The sequence below is a fragment of the Periplaneta americana genome, chromosome 15 (assembly GCF_040183065.1).
Source record: "Periplaneta americana isolate PAMFEO1 chromosome 15, P.americana_PAMFEO1_priV1, whole genome shotgun sequence".
In the NCBI taxonomy this organism is placed as follows: domain Eukaryota; kingdom Metazoa; phylum Arthropoda; class Insecta; order Blattodea; family Blattidae; genus Periplaneta; species Periplaneta americana.
In genome coordinates this window covers 42942465-42959660 of record NC_091131.1, presented here as the reverse complement: position 1 = coordinate 42959660, position 17196 = coordinate 42942465, and the positions used below count along the sequence as shown (strand labels likewise).

The 17196-nt window shown below is 34.9% G+C and overlaps 1 protein-coding gene across 1 annotated transcript in view; it reads right to left on the bottom strand.

Moving 5' to 3' along the window:
• LOC138715708 (phytanoyl-CoA dioxygenase, peroxisomal-like) overlaps positions 1 to 17196 on the bottom strand; it is a 40418-nt gene extending 23222 nt beyond the window's left edge. Inside the window, exon 1 of the mRNA XM_069848764.1 lies at positions 17116 to 17196. Coding sequence (XP_069704865.1) covers positions 17116 to 17196 — 81 coding nt within the window. The remainder of the gene's footprint in view (positions 1 to 17115) is intronic.

Below are 17196 nucleotides of genomic sequence, written 5' to 3'. Positions count from 1 at the left end.
TTGTGCGTTTCCTAAGTAACATTGTTCCGTTTATCACAACGTTCCGCTTCTAAATCATGAGTGACATTCGACGCTTCATACCGACCAAGATAGGAGGGAAGAAAATTATATACAGGTACTATCTCATAAGTAATAACGGTTTTGGAGCAAAATTTTAGTTGGATTGTATCTTCAAACCATTCAATTAGAACTAGTTCTAAGACACTTCATTAAAATTTTAAAATAATCTCAAGCAATTACATTAAACTTCATTATTAAAGATTGGATTTTGAGGGAAGATTCTCTTGACATAGCACACATACGTCCCTGCTCCAACAACATTAAATTCAGCATTTCTTTAAACACCGTTTTTTCAATATTGTAGGCCTAATACTGTTTCTCTAATGCATGGATGTTCAATTGTAACTCGTACGAGTAACCCCTGGCGTAAGCAACTCGCAGCGACTATTCTTTAAGGTCGTTTTTCCTATTTTATATGGAAAGTTATTGACCTTAGCAGAGCATGCTTGACGTGCAATATCTTCTGGTTCTATAGGCTCTAATGTATTGAAATATAGAATTAACTTATTTTGCCTACAATTTCACCAGCTTCCTTCCACAATATTTCCTTTTTATGGGTATCTCTGTATTTTTAGAACTCAAATCGTACAAGGCAAAATGATTGAAAACATAATTAAAGTGTCTTGTGAGAAATGTAGTTTTATTTTACGTTTGTGCTGAGATATAATTTTTTCATTTGTTAGTTCTAAACCTTGCTGGGTAACTTTCGGTGTTGGACTCCGGACTCATTTCACCGGCATTATCACCTTCATCTCATTCAGACGCTAAATAACCTGAGATGTTGATAAGGCGTCGTAAAATAACCTACTAAAATAAAAAAATTCCAAACTTTAATAGGAACATTAAATTCAGACGTTTGAGATGGGCAGGGCATGTAACACGTATGGGCGAATCAAGAAATGCATATAGAATGTTAGTTGGGAGGGCGGAGGCCGAGACGTAGATGGGAGGATAATATTAAAATGGAATTGAGGGAGTTGGGATATAATTGTAGATACTGGATTAATCTTGCTCAGAATAGGGACCGATATGGCCGGCTTATGTGAGGGCGGCAATGAACCCCCTGGTTCCTTAAAAGCCACAAGTTGTTGTTGTTATTATTATTATTATTATTATTATTATTATTATTATTATTATTATTATGAGTATTAACTACATTTCGTGAAGAGGCTGTGGAGAAACATCGCTGATTGCTTTGCAGGAAATAGATGTAGTTGGCTTTGAATTGATCCGTGAATCAGATTTAATTATCTCAGTGTATCACCTATTTCTGAAACTAAAACAAATATATTAAAAGGGAAGAAGGTTTTAATCAAATGAAGCTCTAACAAGTTCTTTGGTCTGCAGACAAGGACAAATTTTTTTAATGCTTGGAATTGCTTTATGACATTAAATTGCTTGGTATAAACAAGATTGCGTCTCCTTTTAGGAAATTAAGATATAATATTAGATACAGAACACAAAACACACTATAAAGACATCTCAACACTCAAACAAGACAAATATAGAATTAATATAACTTAACAGGAGTTTACAAATTAACATGCAATGATTGTAACGACTTCTGCATGGGACAAACTGGGAGATCTTTTCAATCATGATAGAAAGAACACATCAAAACCATAACAAAATCACCCAATACTTCTACGTATGGAGAACACATCATCAACACAAACCACAACTACAATAATATAGAAACAGACATAGAAATTCTAAAGATTGAACCGACAAGCCAAAAACTAAACATACTACATACGGCATATAGGCCTACAGACGTACAAAAACACATGTACGACATATATTCGACATTCAGCTAGATTTCAAACGCGACACTACACTACCGATCATAAACATCCTCACCAAGTCAAGCCCAAGGCTTCACTATAAATCTGAAGATGTCGGAAACGAGCCGAAATTATTAATTAAAAGTTTGAATATCAACATAGGAAAGTTAAAAAGTAGTTAATTTAATAAATTTAAGTCATTAGTAACATTCCATGTTAGAAAACCCTCGTACAAACAGTTTTGTGAAGGATACAGGAGTACGTACAGCATCACGTCCATGAAGGTGCTGAAATATTATCTTCGTTCTTCCAGCTGCCATGATAGTTCTAGAAAAACAATCAAATTATATTCTGCATTGTTATATAAATATTAGGTACTTACATTGACTATTACACTTTTACTACTTCGTACTACGTTTGATCAATAAAACGGTACGAAATGATGTGTTTCAGCCAATCATGGTCGTTTATCGTTACAATTTTATCACTTCCCTAGCGTTAATTTGTTTGTTTTTATTTCTCTAGCGTTTGTTTGTTTTTATCACTTCCCTAGCATTTTTTCTTTGTTTGCCAACACTTCAAACAGAAAATTCTTTACATTACTATAAAAGATGCTTTGCGATCATCATTTGTTTCCCGCATAGACAACTGAAAATGGCAGCTCTGTTCAAACGTTTTGGTAAAGCTAAAATGGTGAAATATAATTTTAGTAAGCCAATTAATACCCTAGTTTATTGTGTTAGAGTACCTATGTCTTCTAATCTTTATGTACTTTCTTTTGTTTTATTACCTCCCTACCATTTGTTTGCCAACATTTCAGACTGGAAATCCTTCACGGTATTATGAAACATGCTTTGCGATTGTCATTTGTTTACCGCATATAGATAATCAACTGAAAATGGCGGCTACGTTCAAACGTATTGGTGAAGCTGACATTAGTGAAATAGAATTTTAGCAAGTCAGTTAATATTTTATTGTATTAGAGTATTTTATTTTTTCTAGGCCTGATTTCTTCAACCTTTGTTAAATTGTAACAGTGTGTTATTCCATTTTAACTGTAAACTTAACAGTTGAAGCATTTCTTCAACTATTGTTAGTACTAACAGGCTGTTAAAACCTATGTTAATTTAACTGCCCAATTTCATGCAGTTAAATCATTTAACTCTCTGTTAGCATAGAAGTATCCAATATGGCTGGTGCGTTAGTTGCTGAACTGATATATCTGGATTATTTAGAAAATGATATGCATGAATGCATAAACAGAGCGGATGATTTCTGTGATTTGACAGACCAGAAGTTCATACAAAGGTATAGGCTATTTTCTGCCAAGCCTCACAAGAGGGAATTATTTCAGAAACGTGTTACGAAACTTAAGGAACAATGTGTGCAAAATATTAATGTATGTATGTATGTATGTATGTATGTATGTATGTATGTATGTATGTATGTATGTATGTATGTATGTATGTATGTATGTATGTATGTATGTATGTATGTGTATGTATGTATGTGTTTATTCACACTGCAAATGGGTATATACCCGGTGGCAGTGGTAACTAATTACACTCAATAATGTAGAAATTGTTTGCAAAAGGGTAAAAAATAAACCTTAAAAGAGTTGCATGCAACATTCAGCCCGCGTTTCTCTACGTGTGCAACATGGTTTCAAGTTTTCTGTCTCCGTGTGATCACAAATATGGCGTCAAGTTTAGAGGCTTCAAGCACTTGACCCCTGTAAACTATACCGGGTGATGCTACAGTAGTGTACGTGTACAGTAGCGAATACGTCCAGCTTGTTCCTACTGCGTGCAATTTTCAATGCAAACAGGTTTTTCATTATTGCAGCTGCAGCGCCTTGAGGTTGCAGCAGTGTCGTCATTCGAATGTTTCTTTAATAATCCTTTTTTTAGTATTTGACGTCATAGAAATAACTTGTAATATAGTTTCATAGGGTGTAATTTATAGTCGTCACTTATAAAATGAGTGAACCCTTAAGTAATAGGGGAGAGTCGGATAGTATCGGACATCGGGTAATATCGGACAGTGAGTTTCTTCCATCTACCACACGATGCTAGTACCTGATTGACATGGTTACGTTTCTGTGATGTCCCATAGAGAAACGTAACCATGTCATTCAGGTACTACCATATAGTGGTAGATGAAAGAAACGCACTGTCCGATACTACCCGATGTCCGATACTACCCGACTCTCCCCTAAGTGTTTGCTTATAATAAGGGAACCCTTAAGTCAGTTCCGAATTCATAGACAACACTTATTTTCACGTAATGACTGCTCACTTACAGCTGCCGGACATGACGTCATAACAAAAGCTGACTCTCATTGAACTAAACGAAAGCAGCTCTACATGTGGAGTTGCTATAACAACGAGTTATCAATATTATTGTACTGAATAAGTTATATATAGCAATGGTTTCATTATATGTTAAATTCTAGTTGCATGTTAGTCATAGTTATAATCAGGTATCCTACTAATTGGAACTCATGTTCTATAGTGGTGAATTTCTTAAATAAATAAATTAAGCCTATTAGGCCTACTATATAATACTGTATATTGAATTTATTAACATAGTGTTATATTTACTCTGTAATTTTCCAATTACAGATACATTTTACATTTTTGGCTATGATATCTATACTTAACTCTTTTTAATTTATTTGGTATTTTTCATTTATATCTATATATGTGTCTTTTATTTAAGTAGTATCTATTTGTTTTTTTTTTTCATTTTTAATTTCTAATTTGTAATTACACTTGTATCTTGCATTTGTATCTGTTTATCTCCTTTTTCATGTTATATATAATTCTATGTATTTTTAAACAAATATCTGAACTGTCTATTGTAACTGAGGCTTTGCCCTGTTATAGACATAAATAAATAAATAAATAAATAAATAAATAAATAAATAAATAAATAATTAAATTAATTAAATTAAATAAATAAAATAAATAAAATAAAATAAATAAATAAATCGATCAATTTGGCTGAAAATAAGTATGCCTAAAGGAGAGAATTTTTCTGAAGAAAAACGACTTCCAGAACTTGTTTTAAGGCATAAAGACATCGTAGAAAACAGGCAATTTTCTATTAAAGGCACTAAAATATCAACAACTGTCGTCTCGCTTCTTAAATTCCAGTTCACTATGCATTTCCAGAGGATTCTCCATGTCTCTTATATACCTTTTTGGGACACGTATATTTTCCTTATTTCGTTCAACATACTCCACAAAATCCTCAAAATCATTCTCAGTATCCATTTTGAAAGTGAGTGGTCACTTAAGGGCACAGATCAGCTCACTTAAGTAATCACTCATTACGTGAATGAGGGAAAACTATGAATTAGAAATGAGTATAAGTAACCACTTAAGGGTTCATTCATTTGTAAGTGACGACTATGAATTCCGCCCTTAGTGTAGAATGTAAGCCAGTATATAATGAACTTGCACATTTTCTTAAACATACTGTAGCATGATTTTAAATATGCGAGTTGCCAACGCAGATTACAAGATTAATGCTGTTTATTACTATTAAATTGTATGAGTTGCTTTACCGCTTGGGTGATGTCAAAATGAAATTGTCTACCTTGGATATTAATTGTAAACTTACTTACTTACTTACTTACAAATGGCTTTTAAGGAACCCGAAGGTTCATTGCCGCCCTCACATAAGCCTGCCATCGGTCCCTATCCTGTGCAAGATTAATCCACTCTCTATCATCATATCCCACCTCCCTCAAATCCATTTTAACATTATCCTCCCATCTACGTTTCGGCCTCCCCAAAGGTCTTTTTTCCTCCGGTCTCCCAACTAACACACTATATGCATTTCTGGATTCGCCCATACGTGCTACATGCCCTGCCCATCTCAAACGTCTGGATTTAATGTTCCTAATTATGTAGGTGAAGAATACAATGCGTGCAGTTCTGCGTTCTGTAACTTTCTCCATTCTCCTGTAACTTCATCCCGCTTAGCCCCAAATATTTTCCTAAGCACCTTTTTCTCAAACACCCTTAACCTATGTTCCTCTCTCAGAGTGAGAGTCCAAGTTTCACAACCATACAGAACAACCGGTAATATAACTATTTTATAAATTCTAACTTTCAGATTTTTTGACAGCGGACTAGATGATAAAAGCTTCTCAACCGAATAATAACACGCATTTCCCATATTTATTCTGCGTTTAATTTCCTCCCGAGTGTCATTTATATTTGTTACTGTTGCTCCAAGATATTTGAATTTTTCCACCCCTTCGAAGGATAAATCTCCAATTTTTATATTTCTATTTCGTACAATATTCTGGTCACGAGACATAATCATATACTTTGTCTTTTCGGGATTTACTTCCAAACCGATGCTTTACTTGCTTCCAGTAAAATTCCCGTGTTTTCCCTAATCGTTTGTGGACTTTCTCCTAACATATTCACGTCATCTGCATAGACAAGAAGCTGATGTAACCCGTTCAATTTCAAACCCTGCCTGTTATCCTGAACTTTCCTAATGGCATATTCTAAAGCGAAGTTAAAAAGTAAAGGTGATACTGCATCTCCCTGCTTTAGCCCGCAGTGAATTGGAAAAGCATCAGATAGAAACTGACCTATACGGACTCTGCTGTATGTTTCACTGAGACACATTTTAATTAATCGAACTAGTTTCTTGGGAATACCAAATTCAATAAGAATATCATATAATACTTCCCTCTTAACCGAGTCATATGCCTTTTTGAAATCTATGAATAACTGATGTACTGTACCCTTATACTCCCATTATTAATTGTAAAAGAAGAAGTAAATTTAGTTGTAGAATTTCACCGTAAAGAAGCGGTCAGCCTTAGTAGAAATTGCTAGTGCGTTGCGTGATGTCGATGTTACCTTAGGTGAAGTGAAGTGAGTATCTCTTCCTCTCCCCGACATTGATGAAGGCCCATTTAAAATTCTTAAATTAAAGTGACAAGACATCCCGATTTAGCCAGGACAGTTTTATTTTTTTTTTCAACCTTTGTACCATATTTTTAAAATCTAAATTGGGACGCCAAATGTCCCGATTTTCATAGTCGGACGTTTTCTTGTCCATGATATCTTTTTGACATTATGTTCTGTGGTTTCACAACCTTCGCCATTTGTAACAAGTCTGGGGTATTTTGTAAACAGTTTTTTTCTTGATATCTCTTTTTTTGCGTGTGTACACATGTAACTGTTACCCATTATCAATGCTGCCAACTCGAGATTTTTTCTTGAATTTTCCCAAATAATTTTTCCCTTGATAGTGTAAAATGTTAGCTTTCAGATCCTGAAAGTAAGATTGCATTTTTTTGTTTGTAAATGTATGTAGAGAATCATAATGAACTAATGTAAACCGTATGCTCATATAAATCTGTGCTTATTTGGGTCCTATGCCAATTTAAAGTCCCTCAGTGCGACTTTAAAGGGACCAATGCGTGAGTGGAGATTTAGCTCTTTAAACTGACACTCAGCTTTCCTTCTGACAGATTTTGTTCTTCATTCTAACTAATTTTATTTTTCATTCAGTTCATATTTCGTGCTGTAGGAAAAAATGTTTGTGGTAGACCTGTATAGTAAGAAAGGATATCGATAGTATATATAGATCATATACATCCTATACTTTGATACCGGGAACTCGTTTTCTCAATTTTCAACATTTTGTGACATTCAAAATGCTCTAATGAATGCAGTTCTTCTCCAATTTCAGTGAAATTTTGCACAGATGAACACAAAAGTATGTGAAGTAAATTGAAACAAGTGTTTTCTTCTGCTATTGAAAGTATTCAAATCACTATGTGTTGAAGATGTGATAAGTTTAAAAAAAAAATGAAAAATTAACAACTAAAAGGGTAATTTTTTTTCTAAAAAAGTAACTGGAAAAACATGAAAAACATGTGTCATATTTTATATACATCTTATTTACTTACTTACTGGCTCTTAAGGAACCCGGAGGTTCATTGCCGTCCTCACACAAGCCCGCCATAGGTCCCTATCCTGAGCAAGATCAATCCATTCTCTATCATCATATTCCATCTCCCTCAAATTCATTTTAATATTATCTTTCCATCTACGTCTCGGCCTCCCCAAAGGTCTTTTTGACTCCGACCTCCCAACTAACACTCTATATGCATTTCTGGATTCGCCCATACGTGCTATATGACCTGCCCATCTCAAACGTCTGGATTTAATGTTCCTAATTATGTCAGGTGAACAAAACAATACGTGCAGTTCTGTGTTGTGTAACTTTCTCCATTCTCCTGTAACTTCATCCCTCTTAGCCCCAAATATTTTCCTAAGCACCTTATTCTCAAACACCCTTAATCTCTGTTACTCTCTCAAAGTGAGAGTCCAAGTTTCACAACCATAAAGAACAACCGGTAATATAACTGTTTTATAAATTCTAACTTTCAGATTTTTTGACATCAGACTGTTATATTTGTTACTGTTGCTCCAAGATATTTGAACTTCTTCACGTCTTCAAAAGATAAATTTCCAATTTTTATATTTCCATTTCGTACAATATTCTCGTCACGAGACATAATCATATACTGTGTCTTTTCGGGATTTACTTCCAATCAGGAATAAATTAAATATGAATTTAAAGAAAAATTATGTAAACTTTGAAAATTGGGACAATTATAATTCAGTATAAAAATGAATTAGAAGGAAATAAAGTGAAGATTTGTGTATTGCATGTCCACTTTGTAAGAAATATGTGGTAAAAGTTTCAGATTAATTGGTGTAAAAATATGGAAGTTAGAAATTTCACAGATCCATAGCCTTAACGGAGAACGTACACGTTCCTAAATCCAGTCTTTCCCTCTGTTCTGAAATTATACGTTGCTAATGTAAGATATAAGAATATATATTATATGCTTCTGAATACTTTTCAGTACCGTTAACACAGTAATCAAAATTGAGCTATAGTTGCAATAATTGAAAGTATTGGAAACAGCGTATGTTTAATTACAAATCGATATCAACGTTATGGGTGAAACAGAAGTTATACAAAAAATATATAAAAAATCAAATAAAAGGATGAGTAAAATTGAAGAAATTGAAGTAAAAATTAAAAATTAATTCATAAATAAATTTCTCACAAGACTGTTTTCTGGACTCCAGGTTTCGCAGATAATGAGACATTTTAAATTATAAGACTAATTTAGGCTGTATTCATTCATAGTGTTCTGACCGAGAGTAGATCCTTCGCTGCAAACTCAGCATTATTCTATCCCTTAGGCTACAATATATGAGAAATCGTGGCGACAGAAGGATACAAAATTAAAAAACCTACACATTTGATTTGGCGTTGTTCATGATGATGACTGGATATCATAATGGCGATTACTTTTAAAGTGTGTAACTTAAGGCAAAAAAATCGTCACAAACTCTCAAATGCCTGGTAAGTAGGCGTACTTTAGATTATAAATGACAAAGTTAACACTATTAAATGTACCATACAAATAATCATAAATAGAAGATTAAGTTAAAACAGCTGAGAATTGTACCTCTATCTCCCCCCCCCCCAAAAAAACAAAATTATCGGCATATACTTAAAAAGTAAAGTACTCGTGAAATTTATCTTTGATTTCTAGTTTTCTCACATTATGATACTAATGATACCTCTCACATTATGGAACTTACTAATTGGAATTCTAGAAAATTACGTTGATGTTATAACTGTCTATTTCTTGTATTTGATGATTATGCTGATAGTGTTGCTGAAATGATTTTGAACTTTGTAATAGTTTTCTCACACTATCAAAAATAATCTCTTTGTATTACTTTAAGTAACAAGGACAAGAGTGATTTTAATCTTACAAGAAAATGCCTAAAACCCCAGATCACATTTGCAACACATTGGCCATCCCCATGTTAAAATCATTAACATGTGGAAGAGAACAGCCACCAGGATCACCATTTCCGATTAGTAACGCCCGCTAGATGGAAGTACTCTTGGTTTCACAAGTAAAGAACCTTCGTTGCAGGGTTGGGTTCAGGAAGCCATAAATCTGACTGACACGCTCCCCCAATTAGTGAAACTGTGGACAAAGATACCGCCAGGAGACCGCCGAGAATGCTGTGTTGTGAATTTTCCGTTTTTGAAAGAATCCAACCAGTTGCAAAAGAAAATACATTTAAAGAGTCCAGCAAAGAGGAAACGTGGCAACAGCTGAAAGTTTTAGCAAGTCTACTTCCCTAACTGACCTGTCAATCACTGTCATCTGTGTAGGAGTGGTATGAGGCCAGGGTTCTTTACTTGTGGAGCCGAGAGTATGGTTGCTCCATGCAATTCAAATGGGAGTTATAACATGACTTCTTCTACTGTCACTAGATGGCAGCATAGTGAAATTGATAAAAGTTGTTGCCTTCAAAGCCCATAAGAGTGATCGATCTGTTTTATGTGATCTGGACTAAAACACACACACTCACTTTAATGACATAACAGCGTACACTCACAGTTGAATCTGTAAAAGTTGCAAATTTCCGATAGTTCTTGCACTAACAGTCTTATTACACAAGTATTACACTGATGTCGTAAATCGATGTAATCACGAAAAATCAGAGATGTACTTAAGCCTTGCTCTCTTTTTCAGTAAATAGCATAGAAGCAGCTACTATAAGATTAAACCTACTAAGATCGGTCAATAAATAAATACACAGTGCAGAATTGGTTTTAGTTAGTGTCGGAAATGACTTCTTCAGCTATCAAGAGTCTTTACCATACCTTGCAACTTAGTCAAGTGCTACAATATTTCTGGAAGTGCAGGTCTTACCGTCACACTTTTTATCCTTCTGAACCAATGTGCAAGCGCGCAGTCTTCGCGTAAGTGGGGTGCGTAGTTGCTAAGTCTATCTGACATAATATATACCTGTAGCAAAAATTAGTACTGTATTCAGAGAAATAGAAACAATAGTCATACTGGAACCAGTTATTGTTGGTTATAGCTATCTCATGGTCTTGAGGCAATAGGCCTGTTTTAAATTAAACTGAGAAATATATTTTCCAATTATCTCGTAGGAATATAGCTGTATATCAGTCATTCCCAACTGCTCTGTGACGTCACACGTCTCTGCTCTCGTGCTCTTAGAGAGGGGAAACATAGGCGAAAGAGCAAAATAAGGAGAGTGGCAGTGGAAGGGATGCAGAGTTTAAATAGCGGAGACACAACATTTGGCTAGTCTCTTATATGAGACAACTCATCCTGCCTAATAAGACAAATGTCGGGATGAGCCCTAAAAGAAATGGGCCACGGACCTATATGCCCTTCCCCATATTCTCCCTTTTCTAACAAACGACGTAATGCCCTAGTTCAGAACCTATAAATTGCCTATTTAATTTGCGATGTCATTCATTTAGTCGCAATGCGAAAGGACATGGAACCTTTCAATTTGGAGATTCAGAAAATTCACGGCGTCTCTTCTAGCGGTCTTCACCTGCCTTGTCATCGAACAACAGACGACAGAGTCTTCTCGACTCCTCCTACATTGCGAAATGACACAGTTCATTTCAATGTGCAGATTTACACCAGCCATTTCTTCCTCGTCCCGTCCCGTGATCACTCTGATCACATTTCCATCCCCTCTCGTATGTGGTACCTAAGAGGTTACGTCCATTTTCGGTTTTTCCCCTTCAAAATTTTCTAGAACTCCTTCAGTGGAGCAGCGTAACTCGGAGTGAGACTAGTGGCCAACAGGCTTGGAGCTCACATATTTAGTTTCTTACAGCCCCGAACCCTTTGCAAGGACGCGTTTTGCGTACCTTTTAAATTTGTCCTTCCAATTCTTCTCTTTCAATTCAATTCAATTCAATTACTCTCGCTCACGTACTCTATACCAGCTATGCTCCTAAAGGGGAAACGCGCTCCGACGCCAAGGTTGGCCAGTTGGAAATGGTTGCTGTACATAAATATATCTTTTGCGTATAGACCTAGATGTAAAATTAAACTTGAAGGGATTACTGTATGTAGGAAAATATATTTATTAAGAAAACTTAAAATTTCACTTGGTGTAAATCAGTTGTTATCTGCTTATTGCTTCCTGCCATTCTTATTTAATGTATACAAATCATACTGAGGGATATGGGGGGGGGGGACACTGCCTTCCCCAAGTCAAAGTGATATTGGCTACTTTCCACCAGCATTAGATTGTATTGTATTGTATTGTATTTATTAACATTCCATGGTATTCATACATTGCTTTACAGCTAGAATATGGAACAAGTCAAAAAACTTAATACTATTATAAAGTCTTAATTTATAGTCACATTCTAGATGAAATATATACAGACGAGATTTACAATATAGTCTATTAGTACAACACAAAGTTTTAGTATCAATTTCATGAAGTGTTATTGAATGTCATGAATTCACCTACAGAATAGAAGGCGTGAGAAATTAGGTACTTCTTTAATTAGTTTCATTTTTTATATCGATAGGGAGGCTATTAAAATTTTTACTGCCATATAACGCACTCCTTTTTGGTAGCACGATAGACTAGCCGATGGAGTATGAAAGTCATTTTTGACGTGTATTTATGCTATGAACTGTTGAATTAGTTACAAAGTTTTCACAATTACATACGAGGAAGGTTATTAATGAAAAGATATACTGACAAGCCATGGGCATTATTTGTAGTTTTTTGAAAATAGTCCTATACGATTCCCCAGATTTGGCACCTACTATTATTCTAATTACTCTTTTTTTATAATAGAAATATATTGTTACTATCTGTGGAATTTCCCCAGAATATTATTCCAAAACTCATTACCGAGTGGAAGTATGCAAAGTATATTGTTTTTAAGGTATTGATATTTACTATCTTTTGCATAGATCTAATAGCAAAACAAGCTGAATTTAGTTTTGGGGGGAATTTATTTAATATGATTTTTCCAATTTAACACATTATCGATTTTTAAGCCAAGAAATTTGGTTGTTGTTGTTTCTAATAGAGATCTATTATTAATTATTGCGCTAGAAATTTGCGACGTTGAATTTGGACATGATATGAAGAAAGCGTAATTCTGAGGAGTTAAAATAGTTTTCTTTATTTGCAAATTAATATACAAGTTTTTTGCTGGTGATGGCATTCAACCTACAACTAGTGACCAGACAAAAAAAAACAAAACAAAACAAACAAATGGCTTTTAATCATTGCCGCCCTCACATAAGCCTGCCATCGGTCCCTATCCTGTGCAAGATTAATCCAGTCTCTATCATCATATCCCACCTCCCTCAAACCCATTTTAATATTATCCTCCCATCTACGTCTCGGCCTCCCCAAAGGTCCTTTTCCCCTCCCGTCTCCCAACTAACACTCTATATGCATTTCTGGATTCTTCAATACGTAAGTGACCAGACAAGTGATAATAATAAAAAATGGCAAAGTGGACAAATATGAAGCATCCTACAGAATCCGTGATGGCACAGTTCTTTAGTTTGCACAAGTATCTTAGGATGTTGTTAACAAAAACAAACAGTACTTGTTCCATATAATTTGCATTTTGCTGTATTTAGTGAAGCAAGTTATAGATTTCGAAGGGCATAATGAATGTTATGTTTATTTTTCATTTCATATTTGTAATGTATGTATTTGTCTTTTTTATGCGTGTAGGCACATTCGTATGCTCATGATAATGCATATTCGTGAATTAGCATATCAGTCTATCGTATCCCCCAAGGAAATCGTTCTATCTCCGCCAATGATGAAAACATTCCTTTAATGTAATTATACTTGTTCTCAACAAATTTTGCAATTTTAAAACCTGAAGAGAATGTCAGACAGGAAATTATTCTGAACGACTCTTAAGGGGAAGGACCTACCGGAAATCTCTTTTCTCATATTGTTTTAAGTAGAGCCTCTATTTGCCTGACATAGTTTCAGATCAATGTATGAAGCCTTTTAAATACAACATTTTCCCTTTTGCCCTTCTTAGTACAGTCACAGATATAAAAATTGCAAAAAAAAAATGCAGTATTATAAAGAAAATTATATATCTGCTCTCAAGAGTATCATAGAATCACAAATCTTGTCTTAAATGAAAGCTGTAAGACTGCTAATGAAATTTGTTTGATGATTTTTAGAAATTTTAATTTTTATATATTTATTTTTATTTTGCATTTTTATGAACAGGAAGAAAATTGCACGCCTGTTTTTAACTTACGCTTTAATTTGCACTTTGACAACTTCCTCTTACAGAATCATTTATGTGTAATGTGGGAATGTGCCCTCAAAATTTTATTCAATTCATCTCTATTATTATGTGAGATATTACATATTAAATGTTGAAAAATTTAAAACAAACGAACTCCGGATTATTCAAGGGGAGTGGAGCGCAGCGGATTTTTAAAAAGAAGGATTTCGGGGAAAAACCATGCAGCTCTAATTTTTTTTTTCATTTTTGAGCTATTTATGGACAGAGGAAAACAAAATACGCTCTGTAGTTTGGTCGAAGAACCAGGTAGTTCCAAGAATTACATTCACAGTTATAATGCATTTTGGACTGCCTCTTTCTGTCCATGCTTATTGTTTGGCGATAAGTGTTGCTTCATTATCTCGAAAAGTACTGAACTGGAACTGCCTGGTTTTTCCCCCAAACCTTATTGCATTAAAACAATTTTTTTCTTCCTAACAACCTCGAAATTTCGCTATTTTTAGGTTAGAAATTAAAAAAAAAAAAGTTAATTTTGACACGTATTTGGTCATTCCTGTAAGTCCTTCCCCTTAAAGAGTACATCATTTTGATTCTCCCTTGCATTTTCGTAGTAAGGAAGCATTATAGGTATTGTTCATTAAAGAATGCGTGTTAAAATTATCCAGGTTTTTAGCATTCATTACTGTGAAAATTAAATAGGTAGACAGACCTATTTCAACTGTAAAACAAAATTAAACTCAAAATTACTACAAAGTATTGACAAAAATTGTGCAACATATCGATGGACCAGCTCAAAAGGGAAACAACTAAAATTTTTAAGTTTTGACAAACCTGCATTTTAAAGCTTCATATTGCTGTGGAAAATCCAAGGGTCATTGAAATTACTCCAAATTCTATTAATGATGTTTTATACAATACTGTACGTTTCAAATTAGAGTGTGTGTTAATTTGATTTTTCACATCAGGATGTAGTTTTTAAAATGCAGTAAAACTTTAAATGTTGAGTTTTTTCCCTTTTGAATTGGCCCGTCGATATTGGCTGATGTCAAAAGCATGAACATGAGATATGTTGAGAAATATTTAAAAATTGTTTAATTTGCATTTACAGTTTATCTGAATTAAAAAGAAACAGAATTTTATCACTGATTAACGTTATTGACCAAATAATAACTACTTCACTGTGTTAATATTGCAAATTTTGTTGGTAAATTACCTGATTGACTAGTTTCGACGTGGTTTCCATCATCCTCACCAAAATTTACAATATTAACACAGTGAAATAGATATTATTTTTTCAATAACGTTCATCAGTTTTATTTTAATTCAACTGTAAAATTATACTATGTAAAATGCACACATTCTTGTTGTTAGTCTAATGCCCAGAAACTTGACAATGAGGTCATTCATTGTCTTGCACTCCATTATTTTTGTACGATGTCGTAACTCATATACTTATATATGAACTTGTCTCTGCATAATTATAGCCCTTTGCTGTCTACCTGCAATAAAATATTATTTTCAAAATACAGCGTGGGCTATAAGTTACGTTACCTCACCCTGTTTATTTCACAACTAGCAACTAATAACTAACAAATCATATGCATGGACATACCTCATTTATCCAAAAGATCTGTGTGTGCACCGTCTTTGCCATGACATAACTGAATACGACGCCATATTAAAATATTACAGGAGTAACGTGACATATGACCCTACCTGTACAAGCAGGAGAATCAAATATGTGAAATCAGGAGTTTTTAATAGTTTTTGTAACTTATGAATTTTATCTTCTGGTGCAGTCATAAAATATTTGTTTTGTTCTTTAGTGTACTGGTAACTTAACAGTCCACTTATTTTGCAATTAAAAAAAAGTAACAGTTAACATTAATTTCGTTAACTCTTAACATTCATAACGATTCTTCCATGGCTCATGAAGTCTCATTCACCTATGGAGTAACGGTTAGCGCGTCTAGCCCCGAAACCGGTCGGGACAAGTTAGGTTTTTCCGGGGTTTTCCCTTAACCCAATATGAGTAAAGGCTGGGGAGTGGGAGAAACGTGGGGTCAATATCAACGGCAGAAGACTGTCTAATCTTAGGTTAGCAGATGACATCGTCTTATTCTCTGACTCAGCAGCAGAACTGCTAAACATGATTGAGGAACTGAATATCAAAAGTACTTACATTGGACTGACCATGAACAACACGAAAACAAAAGTGATGACAAACGCACAGGAGATCCCAATCAGAGTAGGCGACACAGAATTGCAGTATGTCTCTGAATATATGTATTTGGGTCAACTAGTTACCTTCTCACAAAGAAACCACAAAGAGATCAATAGAAGAATTTCATCGGCATGGAAGGCGTTCTGGAGCCTGAAGTTCATATGGACGGACAAGACAATAAACCACAATCTCAAGTTCGAGGCACTAGAGACATGGGTAATCCCAGTTTTGCTATACGGCTGCCAAACTTGACATTGTCCGAGAGACAACGCTCAAGTATACAAACGTGCCAGAGGAAGATGCAAAGAAAAATACTGGGCACCACGCTACAAGACAGAATGACAAACGAAACACTGCAACGACTGACGAACACTACTGACGCAGCAGAACGAGCCACGGCAACGAAGTGGACCTGGGGGGGACATGTGGCGAGACTACATCAGTCACGATGTGGGACCCCTACGTCGGAAAGAGAGGACAGGGAAGACCACGGCTCAGATGGTCTGACATGTTTACCAAAGAGGCGGGGAAACAATGGTCAAGGACAGCAAAGAACAGAGTTTTGTGGAAAGAACTAGGGAAGCTCATTGTAAATAGATAACGTAATCAGTGTTAAGATATTGTAAATAGTAAAGTCAGTATTAGTGAAAGTGTAAGATAAGTTTTGTAAATAGTAAGGTCAGTGTTGAGAAAGTGTCAGGTAAATAGTGTAAATAGCAATCAATGTTTGTCGAAGTGCCAGTGTCAGTATAATGTGTATAGTGCAAGAAGAAAATGAACAAAGAACAGTGCTGAGACCAGTTAAAGTTGAACAGGGTTATTAACAATGACACAAAAATAGTATACACGACAAGCTCGCCTGGATTGGCTCACCAAGCGAGTACACTTGAGCCATCCCTGTCGAGGGGGTTCTAACTCCATCACAGGAGGCCTGTGCTCGACATGGGATATCAT